General features: G+C 39.6%; 1 protein-coding gene across 1 annotated transcript in view; it reads right to left on the bottom strand.

Moving 5' to 3' along the window:
- Window positions 1-25,267, bottom strand: part of DNAH8 (dynein axonemal heavy chain 8) — a 467,072-nt gene that overhangs the window by 45,832 nt on the left and 395,973 nt on the right. The window contains exons 87-91 of the mRNA XM_071218442.1: window positions 21,691-21,764; window positions 19,108-19,260; window positions 18,579-18,734; window positions 4,199-4,315; window positions 2,151-2,252 (exon numbers count right to left, since the gene is read on the bottom strand). Coding sequence (XP_071074543.1) covers window positions 2,151-2,252; window positions 4,199-4,315; window positions 18,579-18,734; window positions 19,108-19,260; window positions 21,691-21,764 — 602 coding nt within the window. The remainder of the gene's footprint in view (window positions 1-2,150; window positions 2,253-4,198; window positions 4,316-18,578; window positions 18,735-19,107; window positions 19,261-21,690; window positions 21,765-25,267) is intronic.

Raw genomic sequence — 25,267 nt, 5'->3', positions numbered from 1 at the left:
ATTTGCTTCCCTCTCTCCATCTTTTCTGAGCCTGAGTTTTGTCCTGGGCTTGTGCTCTTGTGCTTGCTCATGGTCTTAGGAATTCTCCCATTTACAGGATTTCAAATGCTTCCTCTACTTCTTATGAAACAGACTTTATTCCTTCCTGGGTGCTTTATTTTATGACTTAAAACAGTTAATTCTTTGTGCCAGGCCACTTTGACTTAATTCTTTCTCACACTGCTTTAGCTGCCTGCAAGCAGCTTCTCCCTGCAGGGCAAGTGCTAGGAACATGAGCCCAAGATGAGCTTCCTGGTTTAGCTTTCAGGCTGCCACCCCAAGATAGGCACCAAATACAGCCACCCCAATGTGCACATAAGGGTTACTCTGCTTCCTCTGGCACATGGCCAGGGACCCACAAAGGAAGCACAGGTTGGTTCCACCCTGTACCTGGAAGGGCATGGAGGAGGGGCCAGCAAGAGTGCCACAAAGTTCTCCTACTGTTTTTAAAACTGCATTTTCTTAAGTTGGCACTCACCCTTTATTACAACCCTTTAAGTATTGTCTGGAGTATTGAGGAAGAGGGCTCTGCCAGTTTTTGCTAGTTGTTCAAAGATATTTTGAGGGAACAGTACCCCGGAGCATCTTATGTTTGCCACCTTGGCTGGCCAAAAGCCCCCTCATCTTTCTTGACTTCAATCAATTGATCATTTCTTCTTTCTTGATACACTGAAGTATACAGGACTTTGTCCTTTAGCATTTTTCCCCACCACTCAGCCCTGATATCCACTCTGGTCACCCTTTCTCTGAGGGCATCACTTAAATGCACTTGATATATGTCCTTGAATATGTTTATCTTTGTGAAATATACATGCATTGCTGTATTTAAAATTTCCTATTTTTCTAAGTTCTGCACTCAACACTGTTTTTAAGATCTATGCATGAGATCACATGGTTTATTTCTTCCAAGTGCTACACTGTATTCCATGATAGGAATAGATATTTAACTTATCTTTTCTCCCTTGATGGACATCTAGGCTGGTTTCAATTTCCCACTATCACAAACAATGCTACAAATAGTATCTTGGTACCTAGGATACTTAATTTCAGTAAGTATTGCCTATCTGTTTGCCAGGAGATGTGTACTAGTCTAACCTCCCATAAGCAGTGAGCAAGGGCTTCTGACTCCACATGCCCTTACCACCACTTGTTATTATCCACCTTTATTCCCACATGACTTTGAGAAAAATATCCAAAATACCTCCAAAGCTGTGCTTTTTTTTCTTCTTCCTTTTGTATGTCTTTTTTTTTTAAAGAGACATAAATCACAGAAAATGCCACACCAAAAAATATGAGGTTTCCACATACCCCACTCCCCACACGCTCCAGTCCTTCCACATCAACAATCTCCCTCACTAGCCTGGCACATTCATTGCATTAGATGAGCACATACTGGAGCACTGCCACACAGCATGGTATTGCTGTGGTTTTAATTGTGCTAAGTGAGAAAATAATTATTGAAACAAGGAATTACCAATATAGGTCCTAATATAAGGAATTCAAGTAACCATAATGTACTCATCTGATTTTTTACCCAAAGATATAATGTATAGTGTTTCTCTAACATGTAAAGATTTTAGAAAGAGGTTGCGTCTGGTAGGCATATTTATACTATTCATCCTTGCCGTGAAAGTCATTATTATTGCTAGGGAATACTTTTCTATAGAAAATGTTTTAAAACATTCTGTAGGTGGGTTTTACTGGGCACAGAAAAAAAAGGAACACAATCAATTGTGCATCCTAATGGAAGAGAAGAAAACTAAAATTACGGTTAATTCCCCAATCACTTATTTTGTAGCAAAAAAAAATCACCATAAGACTTGCACTCAGAGGAAGAGGCACAGAAACATGTGCAGTGTTTCCTTCAAAGGTGACATCTTGGGGAATGTGGTGGAGGAGGGATAGTGGGGGCGGGGGAGGGATTCCCGGCACCAGCTAATCTATAAAGGAGGAAATTCTCATTCCATGGAGAACTGGCTGCTGTTCTGCTCTAGATCAGAAGTAGACTTTTTTTTTTTAAGTCTGGCTTATCTATTCAAAAAAAAAAAAGATTCTGCTTTAAAAGGAAAATGCAATGAATAAGTCTGTGATTTTTTTCTAATTTGACTTACTCTAGCAAAGCAATTAAGCAGACGCTTATCAAAATCATCTGTCACTCTGCCTCCATATTGAACTTCTCCAATCATGTACCGAACCGTGCTCCATGATACACCCTTTATTTAAAAAAAAAAAAGGCATAAGTCAGTATCAATCCAAACAAATTATTTCAGATCTTTTCCTAGAGGAAAGTTTTGGGGCAAGGAGCACTAGTTAGCTTGCTTTTTAAATTATTCATTATCTTATATTAATAATGCTGTCATTACTACTTGACTGGCACTGCTACAGTTTGTTCACCAAAGAAAAATCTACAATACTAAACACTAGTTAATACACTGCCATACACTATTTAAAATAGAAAAAAAGACTGTTTTTCACCTTGTGGTTGTAATCACCTATAATACTCATTATAGTAATGCCAAGCTGTTAGAGAGGAAAAAAGTAGTGCTTAGTGAAGAAAGGAGAAAAATCAAGTAATCAACACTTTAATATGCTTTTTTTAGTAATGTATTTTCTGGAATCAGTGTGAGAACAAGCAGAAAATTATTTATTCACAAGATTTTTCTACATTGCAATACTTTGCCATCTCATTCTGTGAGTATAACTACATCAAGGTATTTAAAATTATTTATTCACAAGATTTTTCTATATTGCAATACTTTGCCATCTCATTCTGTGAGCTATAACTACATCAAGGTATTTATTAATTTCTATAACAATCTTATATTAGCAATACATTTTAGAGCATTAATAGTTTTTTTATAATTAATAAGGTTTAAATATACTTGGGATAGAAGTGAGGATGCTTGATTTGTATTTATGTTCTCTTGGTTAAAAGTTTATTCTTCAGCTTGGTTGCTTTTCAAGGCAACTATTATTTGTATGTATTAAAATGATTTAGAAATCACAGAATGCAAACCATGAAATAAAATTTTTCATCAAAATTCTATTAATTTTCCTTACTCTTAATATCCCTTCATCATTTCAAGAAAAAAAAAATGGTAGCTTGGTTCTAGATTTCCCCTTACTCAGGTAAACAGTCATCATGGATCACCCTCACCATAGAGATACTGAAGTTTCTATATTTATCTTGAAGGTCTTCTGTGGGATAATATACAAGAAGGCTGGGCCATGCTATGGGAAGCAGAGAGGGGGACAGAAGGGAACTGGTACCAGTTTCTGAGCTAAGCCTTTATTTTGCACCAGATACTGTGCATTCACTATCTTTTTCACTATCTCATTTATTCCTCACAGAAACCATGGTCATTTAAAAAGTAGAAATTGAGGCTCTGGAGGGCTCATTCACTTGCTCAAGATCACAGGAAAACCAGATTTCTACCTCTTTATAACATGTGAGGTAGGGCAACTGGGTTTGCATTTTTAGCTTCTCGAGGAAGCCTCTTTCTCTCTCTTCTGTTCCCTCATCAGTAAAATGGGAATAATAGCAATGCCTTCGGTATTGACCTCACAGATCTGCAAAGACAGAACTGAGATGGAGAACCTGCTTACCTCAGCACTCTGGAAACGGTTTAAGTGCCACACAATGAGTGCAGTATAAGAAGCTATTGCTATTTATACGCATAAGCTTAAAAGTCAGTTAAGCAGTGACTTAGGATGAAATGGAACTTTCATGTGAGCTTGGAGATCTTCGCTTCTGAGGAGGCATGGATGATATCCGGGAAGAAAAGTTTGATTTAAGGCACACCTTCTTCAAGTGCACTATGGCATTTGGGTGTGACATGCAGAAGACTGTGGTGTCTTGCAACACACTGAGTTTCTTCACTGGTGGTCAGTCCCTGCTGTGTATGAGTGTGTGTGTGAAAGAGTGGAGAGGGGGAAGAAAACAATAGAGTGCAAACATCAGTGTGGCCCTGCACACTCTAGCAGAGATGAGAAAAGAAAGAGTTGGAGCAGTAAACAGCTGGTTGGAAGGAGCAGTCCCTTGGCTGGGGGAGGGCAGCAGGAGGGGTGTGTTTCCAGCAGATTCACTGGGTATCACTGACTGAAAATGACTGATTTAAAGAAAGTAATATAAATAGAAACAAAAAATGATTTCACTCACTTTTTTAATATCGCATTCGTCAAGGTGATTCTGAATAAACTGAACACTAGCTGTAAAGTCAGCAGAATTGAATTCATAGGGAATATTCCATCCTAAGGGACCAAATTTGCGTCGCTCCTTAAAAACACAAAAACAAAGCATTGAGTATTTTAAAAAAATAAACTGTAGACAGCTTGTTCTTTTTTTCATTATTAAAATATTGTAAAATTAAGGCCATGATATTGAGATAAGCTGGCTCTCTCTCAAAAGAACAGCAAATAATTTTGGATATTTTAACTATTAGAAATCTTATTCCATGGTTCTATAGTCAAAAGATTTACAAAACCAAATCTCAAATATTTAATGATATGGAGTTCTTTGGGTTTTTTAAAAAAAAATAGTCTGAGTGTCCTCGTCAACTCAAAAGAATTTAGTAAGTGTTCAATAAAATAAATGTGTTGAATGAATTTAGTTATTCTAAAATGCCCTTTCAAAAGTTTCAAATGCTAAATTTAAGGGTTTGAGTTTTTGTGTTCAGGTAAAATAACTTAGACACTCAAAAATATTTAGACTCTGCTAGTTTCACTTGGTAATCTTGAAATTTCGTATTTTAAAAAACAAAACTTTCTATTGTACACATGATGGACCTCTCTTTAAATTTTCACATTACCTTCATTTGCTCTTTCTACAAACTGAACAGAGCTAAATGGCTTCTATGAAACAATGGCTCTTTAGAATTGCCAAATGACCTATAAATAATCAAATGAGACCCAAATCAAATGATTCAATAGCTTTGCTTTTCTGGAGACCTTTTTACAGGTAAGTAAGTATTAAAACTGATATTTCTAGGCCCTGTCACCTAGTAACTCAGAGAGATTAATCAAATGTTACCACGCCTTTGCTTTCCCTGTCCCAGCACACAACCAGTCTCTAAGGAAGGTCCAATGACTTATTTGGATTAGCTCCTAGCATTACCCTAGTGCCTGAGATGAGGAACCATGTGGAGAGTAGAATGCCTATACATTTACGGAAGGATTTAATTCCACTTTACTCTATATTTTCTTACTCTATTCTGCCTTCCCCTGCCCTCCCCCCAATCCATGATCATTATTGATGTTACAAGCCATTTCAAATCCTCTTACTGCGATTGTATCATGCTTCAGATTCTAAATATTCCCACCTTTTAAAGAATATAGATCAATTTTAGTTGGATAAGTTCATGGACAGGTTAGAAAAGAAAGTCAGAAAGCAAGAAAGTTTTAGTTACTGATTTTCAGGGTGTGCTTTTAAAATATTAACCAAATGATGAAAAATAATTTGGGCCCTTGTTCTGACACTGCGCAAAAAAAGAAGAGGAAAAAAAACCTTAAAAATGTAAAATACTCTCATTACATCTAGACCTGTACTTTTCTATGCTAGGTCATCATTCAAGGACTGTATGTGTGACTCCCATGCCATCCCTTAGTTAATTTGATCAAGGGTAAACTGGCCCAAGAAGAGGTTTCTTCTCCCAGGAATTTGGATTTAGGATTCAAAATTGCTACCCAGAGTTTAATCTAGTTAGAGCTTAAACTAGGAAGACAACTCAGGAGCTGTGAAGCGTCATCTTCAAACATGTTCAAAGAAAACCTGAGAAGGAGCAGAGGGCATGGTCTTGCTAGAAGGAAAGGCTGTGGTCCCAGCACTAGAAAAGACTCGGCTCTTAATAGTATCTACTTCTCTTGATGGTTCCCTGCTTCCTAGTGTCAGCATTCACATTGCCTCGATTTGTTTTTCTAGGTGTTTCATGTTAAAATATTTGATCCTGTAACCAGATTCATTTTTTTAAAAAGATTTATTTATTTATTTATTTCTCTCCCCTTCTCCCCCCACCCCTATTGTCTGTTCTCTGTGTCTATTTGCTGCATGTTCTTCTTTGTTCGCTTCTGTTGTTCAGCAGCACAGGAATCTGTGTTTCTTTTTGTTGCGTCATCTTGTTGTGTCAGCTCTCCGTGTGGGTGGCACCATTCCTGGGCAGGCTGCACTTTCTTTCGCGCTGGACAGCTCTCTTTATGGGGCGCACTCCTTGCGCGTGGGGCTCCCCTACGCGGGGGACACCCCTGCGTGGCAGGGCACTCCTTGTGCACATCAGCGCTGCGCATGGCCAGCTCCACGTGGAGCAAGGAGGCCCGGGGTTTGAACCACAGACCTCCCATGTGGTAGACGGATGCCCTAACCACTGGGCCAAGTCTGCTGGCACCAGATTTATTTTTACCCCCTGAAATGGCCCCCTAGTCTGTCTCCTTGTTGTATTCTCACTGTGTCTATTCATTGTCTGCTCGTTGTCTCTGCTCATTGTCTGCTCATCTTCTTTAGAAGGCAAGAGGAACCAAACCCGGGACCTCTCATGTGGGAGGCTCAATCACTTGAGCCACATCTGCTCCCTGCTCATTGTGTCTGCTAGTTCATCATCTTGTTGCATCAGCTTGTTACATCAGCTCATTGTGTCTTCTCGTCTTCTTTAGGAGGCACCAGAAACCAAACCCAGGACCTCCATGTGGGAGGCAGGCATCCAATGCTCGAGCCACATCTACTCCCTGTAACCAGATTTTGAATCTTGAGGATGGAGTGCACACCTCTTATTGTTATCTCTCCTTATGCAACAGTACCTTTAGGAAAGAGCCATGGTTACCTAATAAACACTGGTGATTTACTATTTGAATCAAAGAGTCTCTCCCACTCACTCTATTATAGACCCATTTTAAAGTAGATGCAGGCTTTTGAATTTCTTGAGTGGATCTCAAACAGTGAGGCAAGCCTATTTCAGGTTATCCCAAGCAGTGGGGTAGGGGAGGTTGGGATGTATGGTGTCTTAATATGAAAATGCATTCAGCTAACTCCTTAATCTCTGGACTTCAAAGAGAGGAATGCTAACCACTTATTAGTGAAAGGAAAATATTTTCCCATTTTTGAGAAAAGAAAATCTAAATCTAGATTATTAGTTTTACCTGTGCCCTTGATTTAATTTTTAAACCTTAATATTCAATTAGACAGGGGATGAATAAAAAATAGTTCTTTCTTTCCAATTATTGAAATTGCTTAAATTGGCTTTATGGAAACATTCCCATTTATTTGCACTGAGCAATTACAATTTAGTTGCTCCTTTAAAAATCTGATCTTTGAAAATTTCCCAAATGCTGCAATTTGCCTTATATTTATGTTACCTACTATCAATTTTCACTTAAAGCTTTCACTTTTTAAGTTGATTTACTAAAGTCATAGATTGTTTAGCTTGCTTGAGGAAAAAAAGACAAAATCTTGGTGTCTTTTCTTTCACACATGAATTCATTTCACTTTCTTGCTACTTTTTTTGTACACTTTGATCTGTATATGGGATGATTAAAAAAACTGAGGGTCAACTCGGACCAGCAGAATATCTCAGTCTACATATAATACCCGGAGTTAAAAATGCTTTTTGACCTGAATAAAAGGGGGAAATGGAAAGGACAAATGAGTTTATATGGCTATGAGACTCCAAAAAGAGTCGGGAGTTTATCAGAGGGGTTGCCCTTATGCACATCTGAGCAGAGTCCCAGAGACAGATATAGATACAACCCCAGGTATTGGTTCTTTTGAGGGCTACAGAGTTCCGCAGGTTCTATGGTCATGGCAGATGGAGTTCAGTGCCATGTCAGTTGACCCTACTTTGGAGTTTGTGTTTCTGTGTGATGGAGCAGGACTCAGATGTGATCTTTGTCCACAAGCCTCTCCTGTTATTTTTACCGGATCTGTAGTTGGTGCTGGGGTTTAGTGTATACCCAGGGGACCTGAATCTCTGGCCTGACCATGTGATAGCCAGGCCCTGAGCCTCAACAGACTTGCAACTCCTACACTCTGGTTTATTGGACTTACCCACTCAGCTAACATGGAGGTGAAGAAGGTCAACCACCACACCAGGGAGCCAAGAGTGCCTACAGCTGAAAGCAAGAGAATTGCATCCAGCCTCCATGTGGAATCTAAGCCCCCTCTTGTTACAGATGCAGAGTGGACACAACCATTCTAAGGTCCACAGGATGGAGGAATAGAGTATGGATTAGAGTGGACTTACTTATATTCTATTCATGAACTATTGTGATTAGTAATCGAAGAAAATGTGGCATTGGTATGGAGAAAGTGGCCATGGTGGCTGCTGGGGGTAGGGAGTGGGAGGAAGAGATGTGATGTAGGGAGTTGTCCTGGGTGGTGCTGCAGGGACAGTTACTGGACATTGTATGTCCTCCCATGGCCCACAGGGTGGACTGTGGGAGAGTGTGGGCTATGGTGTGGACCATTGACCATGAGGTGCAGTGGTGCTCAGAGATGTATTCACCAAGTGCAATGAATGTCTCATGATAATGGAGGAGGTTATTGTTGTAGGGGGAGGAGTGGGGTGAGGGGGGTGGGGGGTATATGGGGACCTCATATTTTTTTTAATGTAACATTTAAAAAAAAATAAAGACAAAAAACAAACGAACACTGAATTGTCCACTTTGGGAATATCAAGATAGATTCAAAGCACTGGGGCCTAAGAACTGAGTTGGAGCTCAAAAGCAGGGTTTTCTACTAGATTTGCTTTGGAATATAAACTCTTCAGTCCAATTATTATTTTTGAAACCACGATATGTGTCGTACGTGATGCAATAGAAAAATATTAAAACAGACTATTTTCACAAAGTTTTAATCTAGTTGAGAAAATAAGACTCAGCAGCAAGAAGACAATAGTGAATATAATTAACTGTCAAAATTTAATAGACAATAAACCTGAAGAAGTTCAGTCAGAGGATTCTGAAAGAAATGAAACACATGATATGAACCAAATCCCTGTCCTTTTTTTCAATCTCTGCAAGGATAAAAATGTGTACATCATGTTTGTATAAAATGGGCTGAGCTTTGAAAGAAGGGAGAAGGGATTTCAAGGTTTGGTGAAGGCCATGAGCATAGACAGAAAAGCAAAACCTGTGATTGGTCAAGAATTGCAGGTAGTTCAATATGTGTTCAACTCTAACAAATGTACCACACTAATGAGGGATGTTGTTGATGTGGAAAAGTGTGGGAGAGGGAGGGAATGGGCCCTATGGGAATCCCTTATAATTTTTATTTAACATTTATGTAATCTAAATCTTCTTTAAAAATAAAAAAAAAAAAATTTAAAAATTTCTTCTAAAAACGGGACAACCAGCAAGATGGCAGCAGAGTAAGAAGCTCCTAGAATCAGCTTCTGCTACAGGGCAGTTAGTTAACACCCAGAGCTCTCTGGAGCTAGCTGAAGCACTTGTGTGAGGGCTCCAGAAGACCAGAAGAGCATCCTGCCACATGCTTGATGGAATGGAAGGAGGAGACTGCCCATCCGCAGAGAAGACTCATGAGTAGAGCGCTCCATGCCCCGGGGGCTGGTGCCCATCCTCCACTGGAGGCACAAGCCACCTCAGAAGCTGTTCCACTGCTGGGAACTGAAGCTCCACTTCCCAAAACCAGGGGAGGAAGAGATAGTTGGGCACCAACTTCAGCTACCAATGAGTAAATTCAATGGGCTAAAGTATAATCCTGAGAACAGCTAAAGTTTGAGCCTGTCCAGGTCAGAAAGAGGCTGGGAGCCACCATCTTAACTCCACACCTGGCGTGAGGGGAAGCAGGGTGGACTGATAATCCCAGTGCTAGTGGGGACCGGCTTCTTTCCATCCAGGTCAGACACAGCTCTGGCCTAAGCCCCAGCCCCACCTCTGGGAGGGAGGAAGCTGGGGGACCAGCACTAGCCTCTCCAGGAAATTACTGGCCAAGTCATGGAGGCCGGTGATTGTCCTACTCTGGTGGCATGGGCTGCCCCAGGAGCTATTCTGTGGCTATAATTGGAAGCTCCATTTCCCAAGAACAGGAGAGGAGGTGACAGTTGGCTGCTGATTTCAGCTACTGATTGGTAGACTCGGCTAGCTAAGATATATAACCCTGGGAATAGCTGAGGTGTGAATCTCCCCAAGTTGAAAAGAGGCCAGTGGCTGCCATTTTTACTTCATCCCCAGCCTGAGGGGAAGCCAGGACAGTGATGGGAGGAACTGGTTTCTTTCACCCATATCAACCTGCAGCCCTAGCCTAGGCTTCAGCCCCACCTCTGGCAGGGAGGAGGCTGGCGGGCCATGCACCAGCCTATCCAGGTAACTGCAGGTATCTCTGGCTGGCAAACACTGAAAATCAGAAGTCTACTGGGGCAACTGCGGTCATCTTGGACCTGCACTGCATAGATAGCTGCCCACACCTGCAGCTCCATTTCCACCCCAGGCAGGAGAGAAATGAGTGGGAAGATTCATTAGTCTCTCTGGGCAACTACAGTATAGGCCTGCATGACTTGGATTATTCCACACAGCTGTGACTCTGTCCCTACCCCTGGCAAAGGAGAAAGTTGGGAGAAGCTTCATTGGTCCCAGGGTCAATGAGGGCAGCTTGAGCCTCCACAGCTTATAGCACCAATTACAATCTTGGCTCCTGCTGCACAATCAGCAAAGGAGAAGGGGCAGGAAACCCCACTAATAAGCAAAAAAGCACCCGGAATAAATACTCTAGTAAGCCAGATACCAAGACACCAACAAAAAATTACAATCCACACCAAGAAACAGGAAGCTATGACCCAGTTAATGGAACAAGGTAAGCCTCCAGATAATATAAAGGAGTTGAGACAACTAATCATAGATGTTCAAAAAAATCTCCTTAATAAATTCAGTTAGATGACTAAAGAGATTAAGGATATTAAGATGACACTGGATCAGCACAAAGAAGAATTTGAAAGCATACATAGAAAAATAGTAGATCTTATGGGAATGAAAGGTGCAATAAATGAAATTAAAAAAACATTGGAGGGAAGCAGACTTGGCCCAGTGGTTAGGGCATCTGTCTACCACATGGGAGGTCCGTGGTTCAAACCCCGGGCCTCCTTGACCTGTGTGGAGCTGGCCCATGTGCAGTGCTGATGCACGCAAGGAGTGCCCTGCCACACAGGGGTGTCCCTCACACAGGGGCACCCCACACACAAGGAGTGCACCCCATAAGGAGAGCCGCCCAGTGCAAAAGAAAGTGCAGCCTACCTAAGAATGGCGCCACCCACACGGAGAGCTGACACAATAAGATGACGCAGCAAAAAGAAACACAGATTCCTGGGGCTGCTGACAAGAATGCAAGTGGACACAGAAGAAGACGCAGCAAATAGACACAGAGAACAGACAACCAGGGTGGGGAGGGGAGAGAAATAACTAAATAAATAAATCTTTAAAAAAAATTGGAATCATATAATAGCAAATTTGAGGAGGCAGAAGAAAGAATTTGTAAGCTTGGAGAAATGGCCTCTGAAAGTGAACAAACAAAAGAACAGATGAAAAAAAGAATAGAAAAAACTGAACAAGATCTCAGGGAAATAAGTGATAGCAAAAGACATGCAAACATATGGGTGATCAGTGTCCCAGAAAGAGAAGAGAAAGGAAAGGGGCAGAAGGAATATTTGAAGAAATACTGATAAAAAATTTCCCAACCCTATTGAAGGACACAGATATCCATGTCCAAGAAGCACAACGTATTCCCATCTTAAAAAATCCAAATAGACCAACTCCAAGACACGTACTCATCAGAATGTCAAATGCCAAAAACAAAGAGAGAATTCTGAGAACAGCAAGAATCTTATTGGGATACCCAATAAGATTAAGTGCTGATTTCTCACCAGAAACCATGGAGGCAAGAAGACAGTGGTCTGATATATTTGAGATACTACAAGAGAAAAATTTCCAGCCAAGAATCTTATATCCAGCAAGACTGTCTTTCAAAAATGAGGGTGAGATTAGACTATTCACAGATAAACAGAAACTGAGAGAATTTCTAAGCAAGAGACAAGATTTTCAGGAAATACTAAAGGGTGTGCTAGAGCCTGAAAAGAAAAGACAGGAGAGAGAGGTCTGGAAGAGAGTCTAGAAATGAAGATTATATCAATAAAAGTAACTAAAAGTGTCAAAAGAGTGGTAAAAATAAAATATGACAGCTAAAACTCAAATAGGAATAAATTTAACCAATAATGTAAAGCACTTGTATTCAGAAAACTGCCACTCAATGTTAAAAGAAATCAAAAAAAGCCTAAATAACTGGAAGAACATTCCATGCTCACACAGATTGGAAGACTAAATATCATTAAGATGTCAATTCTACTCAAATTGATATACAGATTCAATGCAATCTTGATAAAAATTCCAGCAGCAATAAAAAAAAATTGAAAACATGATCATCAAATTTATTTGAAAGTGTAAGGGGTCCTGAGTAGCCAGAAACATCATAAAAAAGGAAAAGTGAACCCTCATCTCCAGACTTTAAATCATATTACCTAGCTATAGTGGTAAAAACACCATGGTACTGGCATATAGACAAACACATAGACCAATGGAACCAAACTGATAGTTCAGAAACAGACCCTCACAAATATGGTCAAGTGATTTTTGACTAGTCTGTCAAATCCACACAGCTCAGTCAAAGCAGTCCATTAAACAAATGGGGCTGAAAGAATTGGATATCCATAGCTGAAAGAAGGAAAGAGGACCCCTATCTCACACCTTATCCAAAAATTAACTCAAAATGGTTCAAAAACCTATAACTAAAAGTAAGAACCATAAAACTTCTGAAAGAAATTGTAGGAAAATATCTTCAAGACCTGGTGGTAGGTGGTGGATTCTTAAAGGAGATAAGAGGAAGACTGAGATGGACTACTGATGTTTAATGTATGTAGAAGTTTTAATTAGTTTTACTGTAAAAGTGTGGAAATGTATAGAGTGATGGTAACACATAGTAACAATTAGTTTATAAATGGGGATGTGGCTGAAAATGGTAGTCTAGGTATGTAAATGTCAATTGACTGAATGCTAGAGAATAATTTAGGAACTGAATAGCACAGGAAACCAAGAGGTGGATGAGAATTGTGGTTGATGGTACAGATGCAAGAGTGTCCTTTGTGAGCTAGAGCAAATGTACATCACTACTGCAGGGTGTTGGGAATGTGTAGAAGCATAGGAAAAATACAGCTGGAGTGACCTATGCACTGTGGTTAGCAGTAATAATATTCTTCAATTTACGTGAAAAATGTACTGTGTTGATAATGAGGCAGTATGGAAAATGTGAGCCAAATGTACACTATGGACATGGTATCAATCAGATGATATTATCTTATCTGTAGCAAATGTTCCACCACAGTGTGGTGTGTTGATGGAGAAGTGTTGTTCAGGAATTCTGCACATGTGCATGATTGTTTTATAAGTTTACAACTTCTGTCAAAAATATATATATTTAAAAAATAGTAATAGCATAGGTTGGGTGAAAAACACCAAATACAAGATAAGGACTACGATTAGTAGTAAGATTTTGACAATAATCTTTCATAATTTGAAACAAATGCCTCACAACAATGCAAGTTGTTGGTGGAGGGTCGATGTATAAGACCCCTGCATGATGTTATGCATGTTTGCTTTGTAAGTTCACAACTTTTACTATACACTTAATTGTTTATGTATGTTCATATATAAATGATATAAAGATAATAATAATAGGGTTGGTTGGGGGGAAATACTTTGGTTAGTAGTTATATTTTGACAATTTCTTTAATCATTAGTTTAAAAAGTTTAAACAATGCAAGTTATTGGTGGTAGGGTACGTTATGAGGGTCCTATATGATGTTATATATGTTTGTTTTGTAAGTTCACAGCTATTATTATACCCTTATTTTTTATGTATGTTTTTTATATATGAGTGATATACTTCAATACATTTTTTAAATTAAAAAAAAAACTTTTTTCTAAAAAAGAATTGCAGGTAGACGGTTCTACTGCAGCAGATAGGGAGCTCTGGTGAGTAACAGGAATTAAGTATGCATGTGATTCAGGAACAGAATGTAGACAAATTAGAATGTCAGGATAAAAGGCTAAAACATGATTCAATAGAAGGGAGTTATTATACATTAAGTTGGAGAGTAATGATTTTAGGAAAACCAGTCTACTTTCTACTTAATTTGACCAATACACTTCCTTCTTTTTATTCCAAAGAATATATAAAACAGAGAATTACAAGTGAAATACAGAAGACTTGGAACCCTCTGTAGAACAGTGATGAAAAGCTGCTCAATGGAGTCAACGTTTTAATGACTTCAAAGCTATTTCCAATTTTGTGTTTGTTTCTACCTCAGCAGCTCCCACAGCCCAATTCAGACTTGCTTCACTTGCATCTTCAAAATAAAGCTCTCTTTGGAGCATCACACCCTATTATTTAATAATTGGAGCTATATAAAATGAAAAATAATATCCATATTAGACAATGTAAGGGAAATTTTAATAGGTTAAAGTAATTAACAAAATAGCCAGAACTACTGGAAACACTGTAGATACAGAGGCAGGGGATCAAGACCTTTTTAAAAACATGTATCATAACCCTGTAATTATTCAAAAGACATTTAAACTGAGAATTTTATAATCCTACCTCCTCAAAGCAAGACTTTTATTTACAGTAATATCTAATGGAGATTCCTGGTGAAGGCTCAAACTTGAGAAAGAAAACAAAATGTAGGGGAAACAAACACTTTTCTAAGTGAATAATAGTGGAATTCCTGAGCCCTGCTGATGTGACCATTCTAATTTAATATTTAAATTATTTTTAAGAGTTATGATAAAATTTCCAAGTTTGCCAAAGCCACTGCAGGCCCTTAAGATCCTAATCAATGTGACTTTAGCATATTCTGCCAGAGATGTATGTAAGCCATCAGAAAATCCCCAAATGGGAGCCTGTATATAGGTAAACACAAGGGTGAATGTGGACTTGCCCTGAAACCCCCCACCTTGGAGTTTCCAGGAAACAGTAGAAAGATAATTCTGAGGTCAGAGAGAGGTTTTCCCCGTGGGTCATCTTCAAGAGGATGCTAAAAGTTCACAGAAAGTGGTGGCCAAAGAGAGCCAAAGTACATGCCAGAGCCCTGGGGAAATGAAAGGGGCACCAGGGGAGGGCAGGAGAGGACAGCCTGGCAAAAGCTGAGATGACACCCAACTGCATAAGAGTAGCTGCAAAAGCAGCCCCTGTCAGGCAGCTGTAGTCTGCCTACGTGGATGATAAATTCCTGGAGAAGAGATTTGGGAGAGCAGGGCAGGAAGCCAGGGGGCATGTGGAATCATTCAGAGCGTAGTGTGGAGTTAGTTGCCTTGTGAATCTGTGCAAGTTCCAATGACAGCACCCATCTATCCTGCAAGTCTGCTCTCACTGCAACAAAACACCAAACCACTCCCCCTCCCAACTCATCTACCCAAGAAAGTGGTCCTTTACTAGCCACATCTACTGCCCCTTCTTTAAAACAAGAAAGAGGGTGCTCATCATTTTGTTCTCTGCGGTAGGAAAAATGTCCCATGGAATACACCATAGCCGTGAGTTGATGGCATAACTCCAAACCACCGTTCAGTAATTATGTTTGGGGGTGGGCCAGGGTTGGATATTTTACCATTAGGTTCTGCTGTCTAATGTGTGATGGACTAGCTCTGAACTTCGGGTTATATGACATGAACCAAATCCTTATTCTTTTTCTAAGTCTCTGCAAGGACAAAAGTTTATGTATCATGTTTGTATAAAACAAGGGATACCTGTGTGAATTTGCAGAAATCAATTAGTCATTCAATAAATTAGGTCTTTGGCTGTTATGCCCAACACTAGAGAAACAGAAGAGAACTAACTATAAATCAAATCTATCCAATTCACAGCATTACTTCCAAAAGGAGTTGCATCTCAAACTTTAACGTGCCCGCCAATCAAAGAGGCGTCTTTTTACAATGCAGATTCTGATTCAGTGGGGGCTGAGGTGCAGCCTGAAAGTCTGCATTCTAACCAGCTCCCAGGTGATGCAGATGTTGCTGGTACAGGATTATATTTTTGAGTAGTAAGCCCCTAAAGGATTCTGGATTTTTCCATCAAGCTGGTTCTATCCTAAGCAAATAAAAGAAAATTTAGGCAATAACAGTAAATCCTTCTGAAATTGATGGGAAAAGGACAGGGGAAATATGCTTGAATTAGTTAGACTCCTTGTGTAGTCATAAAACTTGATAAAACTTTAGAAATGGGAAAAACCTCAGAAGGTCACCTATTTCTGCCTTATGTTGCACAGATAGGGAAACGGAGACCCTGGTAGGGACATAATTTGACCAGCCTCACACAGCTCACTGATTTCCCAGCGAGTACTAAAATCCATGCCTCCTGACTCTCAATTCAGTGCTCTCTTTAGCTCACTGTGATTTGATTGTAAGAGATATTCAGCCTTTTCCTCTTACCACTGTAGTGCTATCTTTAAGACTCTAGGAGTTGAGGTATTTTTTTCCTCTCTTTTAATCCAAACACATGCTGTATTAAGTGTAAGCACACTTTAGCCCAGGACCGGACCAAGGTGCTGTGCTCTTCCTCTGTTTAACACTTGGGTAGTGGTCACTAAAAACTCAGGTTGCTGCACTGACCCATATGGAAAATACCTTCAGTCATCTCTCAATGGGCAGCACAGTGGAAGAGTTGAATGATCACTACCGGGAACAGAGTCATAAGGTACATTATTTGTGAGTTGGGAATTAATAGAGTTATAGCAATATTTGCATTAAAGTATCATAAGGTCTAGCAAAGGAAACAATTCCCAGATAAGAATGAATGAAATAGGCTTCAGTGGCTTGAAAGCTGTCATTTCAAATTCAAAAGCCAGAATGCAACTTAGTGAAAATAACCAACAACAAAGCATTCAACCTGATTTTCAACTCTCTTGAGGCTGTGAGACAGAAGCCCCACAGAGCCTTGTCTACTGGGCAGAAAGAAACCCAGTGAAGTGGTTGGGAGAAAGAGCAGAGGGTAAATACACTCAGTATTTTCCAGGGTGAACATTAAATTCCCCTCCATCTTCAGGTAAGGAAGAGAGCTACATGGTGAAATTTCGCAGACCCCTGGGCAAAGCTGAAACCATGACTCCTGGGACAAACCAGATGGCTCATTTTGTCCTTCACTCCAGCCAGCAGCCTCAGGGCAGGGAGAAAGGTAGACAAGGCCTAAAGGAGGCTTTTCTTTTCTCTGCAAGGTGCATTAAAGTACATTAAAATTATGCAGCTTTCAAATACAGAACGAAACAAAAAATAAAAATGCTATAGAGAAGTTGCTTGGTAACCACAAAATCATTAAATCACTATATAAATACGTAGACTCTAAAAGCAAACAGCAAACAACATGAGAAAGATAGATAGTAATTATTGTTCCTCCTCCCACCACCACAACTACCACTTTTACTACTGAAAATTAGGGTCAAAATGTACTTAAATCTGTTTTTATTTTTTATTTTTTTGTCTTAAAATTTTTTTCCCTTTTGTTTAAATCTATTTTTAAAAGATCTCTGATACAGTAGAAAGAGCTTCAAAACCAGGCAGATCTATCACATAGGAATTGCACTCAATCTCTCTGAGCCTCAATTTCCTTGTTTTAAAAATGGTGCTAATCCTACCTTTGAAATGTGGTTAGTGTTATATGAGATAGAGGACATGAACAAAGTTATTGGCCAGTATAGGCACTCGGCAAAGCCCTTTCAAAACCAAGCTCCTGGGAAGCAGACTTGGCCCAATAGATAGGGCATCCGCCTACCACATGGGAGGTCCACGGTTCAAACCCCGGGCCTCCTTGACCCGTGTGGAGCTGGCCCATGCGCAGTGTTGATGCGCACAAGGAGTGCCGTGCCATGCAGGGGTGTCCACTGTGTAGGGGAGCCCCACGCGCAAGGAGTGCGCCCCATAAGGAGAGCTGCCCAGCGGGAAGGAAAGTGCAGCCTGCCTAAGAATGGCACCGCACACACTGAGAGCTGACACAACAAGATGATGCAACAAAAAGAAACACGGATTCCCATGCCACTGAGAAGGATAGAAGTGGTCACAGAAGAACACACAGCGAATGGACACAGAGAGCAGATAATGGAGGGGAAGGGGAGAGAAATGAATAAAAAATAAATCTTAAAAAAAAAAAAAAAACCAAGCTCCTTCCTTAATAATCTATTTGTTCATTCCACAGATACTTCTTGCGCTCTGACCATGCCCTAGATGCTGTGTGACAATGGAGGATTCAGCAGTGATGAAATGACAAAGTGCCTGCCTTTGAGACTCTTACATTCTAATGGCCAGGGTAGGTGGCAGTGACTGGGGCACACATTAAACACAAAGGCAGTGTATACTATGCCAGGTGGAACTAAGTGCTTTGAAGCTAAACAAATCAGGCTAAGGCGGCACAGAGTAGGATGGCAGAGAGTACTGCCAGGGCAGGCGTCTGCGGGGAGGCAGCAAAACACCATCAGCTATCCCCTAATGTGAAAACTGCTTTCAGAAGTTACCTGCACAGTGGAGTGTAAAAACGCTACCGTGTAAAGCATTGGCTTCCACATGGGCAAATTGCTGATATCCAGAAGGTCTTGGTTAATTCCGGCAAACGTTCTTTTCAAGCCTGCACGTACACCTTGGGGTGGCTCGTTAGTGAATTTGAGAGAAGTCTGTTATAAAAAGCAAACAGGAGTTTTGTTTCTACAAATTAATGTAAAGGGTAAAATTGAAATTATAATACGTTTATGGTGCATAAAATGTGGGCTGGAATTCAGCACTGTGTAAATTAATTACACTGATCAGAGCTGAAACATAATAAATTAGTAGGAGTCTTATATTTCTTCTCTAGAAATATTTACTATGTAACCTTGATGATTACAGTGGAGATTTTGACAATGATAGTGTAAGATTTTGCAGTGCAGACTCTATTAGAACCAAAAGCCCCAAAACCCAAAAAGTGTTTTCATCTATCAATAATGCCAGTTATGGCATCTTTATTTGTATAACTCTCAATGAAAAGACACTTATCACATAGTAACAAACCTGAAGCAATGTAATTGGAAATCGATCGTGGGGCTCAGTAGTTATCCATACTCGGAAGGAATCATCACTGGCTTCAGTGTTAATTAGTGTCTCTAGCAATTCTTCCATGAATTCCAGGCCAAGGTGACAATTTTGCAATAATACCCAGCCACCCTGTATCAAAAAATGATTTCATATTTATTTCTCATAACTTTTTTGGCTATGATTTTAATAGAACAAACAAATAAAAAGGCCTTTGCTTAGAACATTGGAATACTGTTTTAAGCATATATATATTTAATTTTCTATGTCAATACAGTAATTTCTTCTGCTGCTAGTTCAAGCTGGATAATGGAACCAAGTGGTTTCAAAATGATTGTACTCTGCCACCCCTGGTTCAGAAAGGAAAAGAAATTAAACTTAAAGTCATGCTTGTATAAGTGCAGTGTGTGCACCATCTAATGGTAGGAATGGGTATTTTGGAATTTGGAGTTTAAATTACTCTGCCTAAATGAGCTTGTCTGTACTTGAATACACAGCATAAATCTAATGTCATTTATAAGTCAGAACTGACTTCAACAAAATAAGACTTGTTAATATTCATCTATACTTACAAAGATAGATACACATCACCCTTATAAAAATTGGAAACAATAAATTTGCTGACATTTACCATGATAATGCTAAATCTTATTTTTTTTGTTCTCACTCTTCTCACACATTCCTGAAACCACAAAACTTATTAATCATTAAATACTTGGTAAAACTTCACTATGTAAGTCACATAATCATTACTGCAATGTAAGAACATCGTTTCTTAACCAGACAACATTTTGGTACCCTTATAAAACTAGATCAGATATATATAGCTATAAAACATTGAGCTCAAAAATATATGTGGAGGCCTGTGCATCATGCCTTCAGCTCTGAGTAAGAGAAAATACAATTCAGACCGACTTAAACTGTAAAGGGGATGTGTTGGTCTAAACAACCAAGGTATTCAAAGGAAGATGGACTTCAGGGATAATTGTGTCATCCTGGACCCAGTTTCTTCCTGATCTGCATCCCGCAATGTCAGCTTTATCCTAAATCTAATGTCCCTCAAGGAGGCAACAGGGCTTCAGCTATTCATGGCTTTTAAAAATAATAATAAGGCCATTATTATCAATACGTACTCCCCTTGAGATAGAGAATATGAAAGTTAGAAAAGCTAGTATTCCAAAGAAGGTTAATGTGAATGTGGAATTCCAATTTAAAAGTTTCTCATTCATTGAAGCTAAAGAAATCATTTAAGTCTCAAAGTTAAACTGCCAAATCACTCAGTAGAGTGAATCACTTGATCCAAATTCTTCCTAAGTATATGTAATTGCTTTATATATATATATCAAATATATATACATTATTGGATTTAATTCAGTGATAAAGATGAAGGTTTAGGGCATTTGAGAATTAATGGCCAGCTTGAAAACTGATGACCCAAGCAGAGTGTTAGCCCATTAAACCTCTCTAGTCATTAATTCCAAGGGAAAAGCTGCCCCAAAGTCACTACAGATGCTATGAGATCAAAAGCTTAAAAATAAATCAACATCTTGGGAAGCGGACTTGGCCCAATGGATAGGGCATCCGCCTACCACATGGGAGGTCTGTGGTTCAAACCCCAGGCCTCCTTGACCCATGTGGAACTGGCCCATGCGCGGTGCTGATGCACACAAAGAGTGCCCTGCCATGCAGAGGTGTCCCCTGTGTAGGGGAGCCCCACGCGCAAGGAGTACGCCCCATAAGGAGAGCTGCCCAGTGCAAAAGAAAGTGCAGCCTGCCCAGGAATGGTGCCGCACACATGGAGAGCTGACACAACAAGATGATGCAACAAAAAAGAAACACAGATTCCCGGAACCGCTGATAAGGATAGAAGCAGTCACAGAAAAACATACAGAGAATGGAAACAGAGAGCAGACAACTGGGGTCTTTAAAAAGTAATAAAATAAACCAAGATCTTATTTTATTTTTATAAATGGTGCAATGTCTTATTACAGCTGAAATGATTATCTATAGAGGATTTCTAGAAAATTAATGTCCTGTGTATTTATTAGGCATGATGGGAAACATTTCTCAACATTCCATTCAGCTTGCAATTTTCAAAAAAACTATTAAGATTTGAACATAACATTCTCTAATATTTCTTATTTGCCTGAAACTATTGATTAATGAAAAATGAAAGCCTGACTTTAACCAAAAATTGAAATTCAACTATATCAATCTGTCATTTCTTAAATACTCTCTATTAATGTTGATCATAAAATTCTGAGACTGCAGGGATCAAAATGTCTATCAACTGGTCAAAAATTACTAGTGAAAATAAAATGGAGCATATACTATAGGAAATGGGTCAAGCTTTCCTTGGGGATGTCAGGAAGAATCTGGCTTAAGATGTAAAATTCACGGATAATTGAAGATTATATATACATAAACGAAAATGGAAAATAGCGATTGAGCTTCACAGGAAGACTCCTTCATTCATCACTGTGGCACTCTTATGCAGACCAGATGGACAAAGGGACAATGGCAGTAATGTTGCAATAGGAATAAATGCCCCTTATTACATACCTGTTGCATTGACATCTGAACCAGCTTCCGAGCATGTACTTCTTGTCCTTGCCCCATTGAGATAGTTCTACATTCTGTAACACAGGAAAAGAGTCACTATGAGAAAATGCCAATTTTATAACAGGACTGAGTAAAAAAATTTCTAGATGCCACAAGCTCCCCAACTCCATTGCTTCTATAAAAGGAGCCTTTGTTGTTCCAATAGGCCTGACCTTTGGCTGTATCAATCAGAGAAATAAGTGGACCAGAGAAGAGGGTGCACCGACTGGGAAGGTAAGGAATGGGGAAGAAAGATAGAAGGTACAAGGCTGGGTTTTGAGAGAGTGTTTTGGGGTCTTTGGAGATAATGAAGAGAAAGACTGGTGATGGGAGAGGCAGTTGTAAGGCTATCATAGATATTCAGAGGGAAAGAGGATTTTTGAGTTTTGCTGTATGCTTTGGTTAGATTCTGTCAGGCTTGCAGGTTGTTATGTTTTGTTTTGTTTTGTTTCTGTCTGTTTGGGTTTTATTTGTCCATTTTTCTGAGATGGAATTAGAAGCAGCTCAGACCCACGAGGGGTTCCTTCAGGGCTAGCTAAGAGTCAGCTTGCAGCTGCTCCTCATCTTGGACCTGAGTGCTAAGAGAAGGTAGAGACCATGCCAAGATCAGAAGTGTAGTCATTATTCAGGGGAGAAAACACTGTTAAGGAAGAAATGTCCCAGACAGATAAGCACACTTGTGCCCTGCCATATGAATTCACTAAATTGAAGAAGTCTGAGAATCATGCTTGTGGAAGTGCAATTGGAAATTAAAGTTTAAACTAGCCTTTACAAGCACGTATTTTCTGGAGGAATTGCATGTTGTCTGCACTGGGAAAGGAGGTCAGTGGAAACATTGTGGGCCAATGAATGTGTTCACCCACATCTACAGGATGAACCTGCATCTTCAGAGTCATGAATTGCTGTGGGTGGGCAAACAATGAGGCCGGTTTGGGAACTGCTGGTAGGGGGTATAAGGGACTGGAGAAGTTCATGGGGCGGGGAGGAAACTATGTCAGGATCCAGAGAAAAAGTTGTCAGAACACACCATTTAAATAGCGCCGTGTGATTAGTGGCCAGAGGCTACCTGAGGATCTGCAAAGAGTGCAACATCAGGCATTATTCACAGACTCAGGGTCATAGGGAAAGACTCTGCAGTGGGTAGACCAACAAAGGTAGAATAATATTGCTTGGATAATCAGGAATTTCAAAAGTCCAGGAGTCACTGAAAAAATTTGGATTTTCCCCCATGAATCTCTCCTAGTCTTGAGAGGAATGAGGCATTGCTCTCAGAGGGCATGTGATAAGAATCTTCCCAACCTATAAAAAGAGAAGAAAGGGGAGGTGGATCTTGAAGGCAAGGGGACTCTGGATTGTACAAAAATATATCTGGAAGAACACACAGATATTCAATAGGTCAATGGGAGCAAGTGATAGGGACAAAAAGTATTAATACATGAGTATGAGCCATAGCTCATCTTCCCCTCATTCCAACTCTTCTCAAACACACCTTTTAAAAGGAAGGACTGGTTTTTGTTCAGGTGGATGTGCGCCTGAGTTTATGTTGATATAGATAATGGGTAGAGAGGTGATTTAGAGGCCTCCCTTCCAAACATACCCAGATTCCAAACACTTCACAACATCTCCACTTTTATGCTCCTGATCCAAGTGGCCATCACCTTTCTTGTGAATTCTTGCAATACCCTCCTAACTCGTGACCTCACTTTCACCCTTGTCCCTACTGTCTAGTCTCCCACAGCAACCAGAAGGAGTCTTTGAAAATCTAAGTCAAATTACAACCAGCCTCTGCCCAGAACCATCTGATGATGGCTTCCCAGCTCATTCAGAGAAAAACCCCAAATTCTTACTTAGAAAGCCCTACACAATCAGCCCCCACTGCCACCATCCCCTTGACACACACACACACACCTTTCATCTTCTCTCCTACCACTCTCGTGCTCATTCACACCCTTCTCTTCAGCCACACTGGCCTCCCCAGGCCCACTGCCGCCTCTCTGCTGCTCCCTCTTTCTGGAGTGCTCTTTTCTCAGAGCCCCACTAGCTTACTTCCTTCAGGTCTCAGGTTTCTGTCACCTCATCAGTTAAGCCTTCCCTTCCCTAACCAGTTTGCCCCTTTCACTGTTTGTTTTTCTTAGTACATTATATTCTCCCTTTTAAAACTGATGGTTTTCTGTTTCACACCCATTAGAATGTTAGCTCCACAGCAGAAGGGATTTTAGACCATGGTCGCTTACCCAGCACCTAGAACAGTGTTGGGCACTCAGTAGATGCTCAATAAATATTGTTAAAACTTTTAAAATTGAAATATAATTTACATACCACAAAATTCACCCTTTTAAATTGTATAATTCAGTGGTTTTTAGTGTATTCACGGAGTTGTGCAACAACCACTGTTTAATTTCAGAACATTTTCATCATTCCTAAAAGAAATCCTATATTCATAAGCAGTTACTCCCCATTCCCTCTCCCCTCAGCCCCTGACAACCACTAATCTACTTCCTATTCTAGACATTTCATATGAATGGAATTACACAATATGTGCCCTTTTGTGTCTGACATCTTCCCCTTAGGATAATGTTTTCAAGGTTCATTCATGTTGTAGCATGTTTCAGAACTTCATTCTCTTTTGTGCCTGAATAATATTCTATTGTTTGGATATACCACATTTTGTTAATCCATTTATCAGTTGATGGATATTTGGATTATTGCTACTCTTGGGCTGTGAATAACACGGCTATAAATATTAATGTATAAAGCTTTGTACAAATATATATTTTCAATACTCTTGGATATATACCTAGAGTATAACTGCCGAGTCATATTATGGTAACTCCGTTTAACATTTTGAGGAACCGTCAGATTGTTTTCCAACGGGCCTGCACTATTTTTACATTTGAACCAGCAATGTATGGGGTTCTAATTTTTCCGTTCTATTGATCTCTATGATCCTATGCCAGTACCACACTGTCTTGATGACTGTAGCTTTGTAGTAAGTTTGTTTGTTTTTTGTAGTAAGTTTTGAAACCACGAAGTCTGAGTCCTACAATTTAATTCTTCCTTTTCAAGATTGTTCTGGATAGTCTAGGTCTAGAATTTTAGGAATAAGCTTGCCAATTTCTGGGATTTTGATAGAGATTACATTGAATTTGTAGATCAATTTGGTTATCACCGCCATGAACATAGGGTGTCTTTCCATTATTCAGGTCTTTTTTCAATAATGTCTTATAGTTTACACTGTATATCTTATACAACTTTTATTAAATTTATTCCTATTTTATTCTTTTTGATGTTATTGTAAATGAAATTGTGTTCATAATTTCATTTTCACATTGTTCATTACTACTGTATAGAAATTGAATATTGGCCTTGTATCCTGCAATCTTGCTGAACTTGTTTATTAGCTCTATTACTTTTTTGGTTGATTCCTTAGGATTGTCTATATACAAGATCATGTCATCTGCAAATAGAGATAGTTTTTTACTTCTTATTTCCCAATGTGGAGGCTTTTCATTTCTTTTTCTTGCCTTACTGCCTTCAC

This window comes from Dasypus novemcinctus, chromosome 11 (genome assembly GCF_030445035.2).
Source record: "Dasypus novemcinctus isolate mDasNov1 chromosome 11, mDasNov1.1.hap2, whole genome shotgun sequence".
In the NCBI taxonomy this organism is placed as follows: domain Eukaryota; kingdom Metazoa; phylum Chordata; class Mammalia; order Cingulata; family Dasypodidae; genus Dasypus; species Dasypus novemcinctus.
The sequence above is the reverse complement of the archived record's forward strand: the minus strand, read 5'-3'. Positions and strand labels throughout refer to the sequence as shown.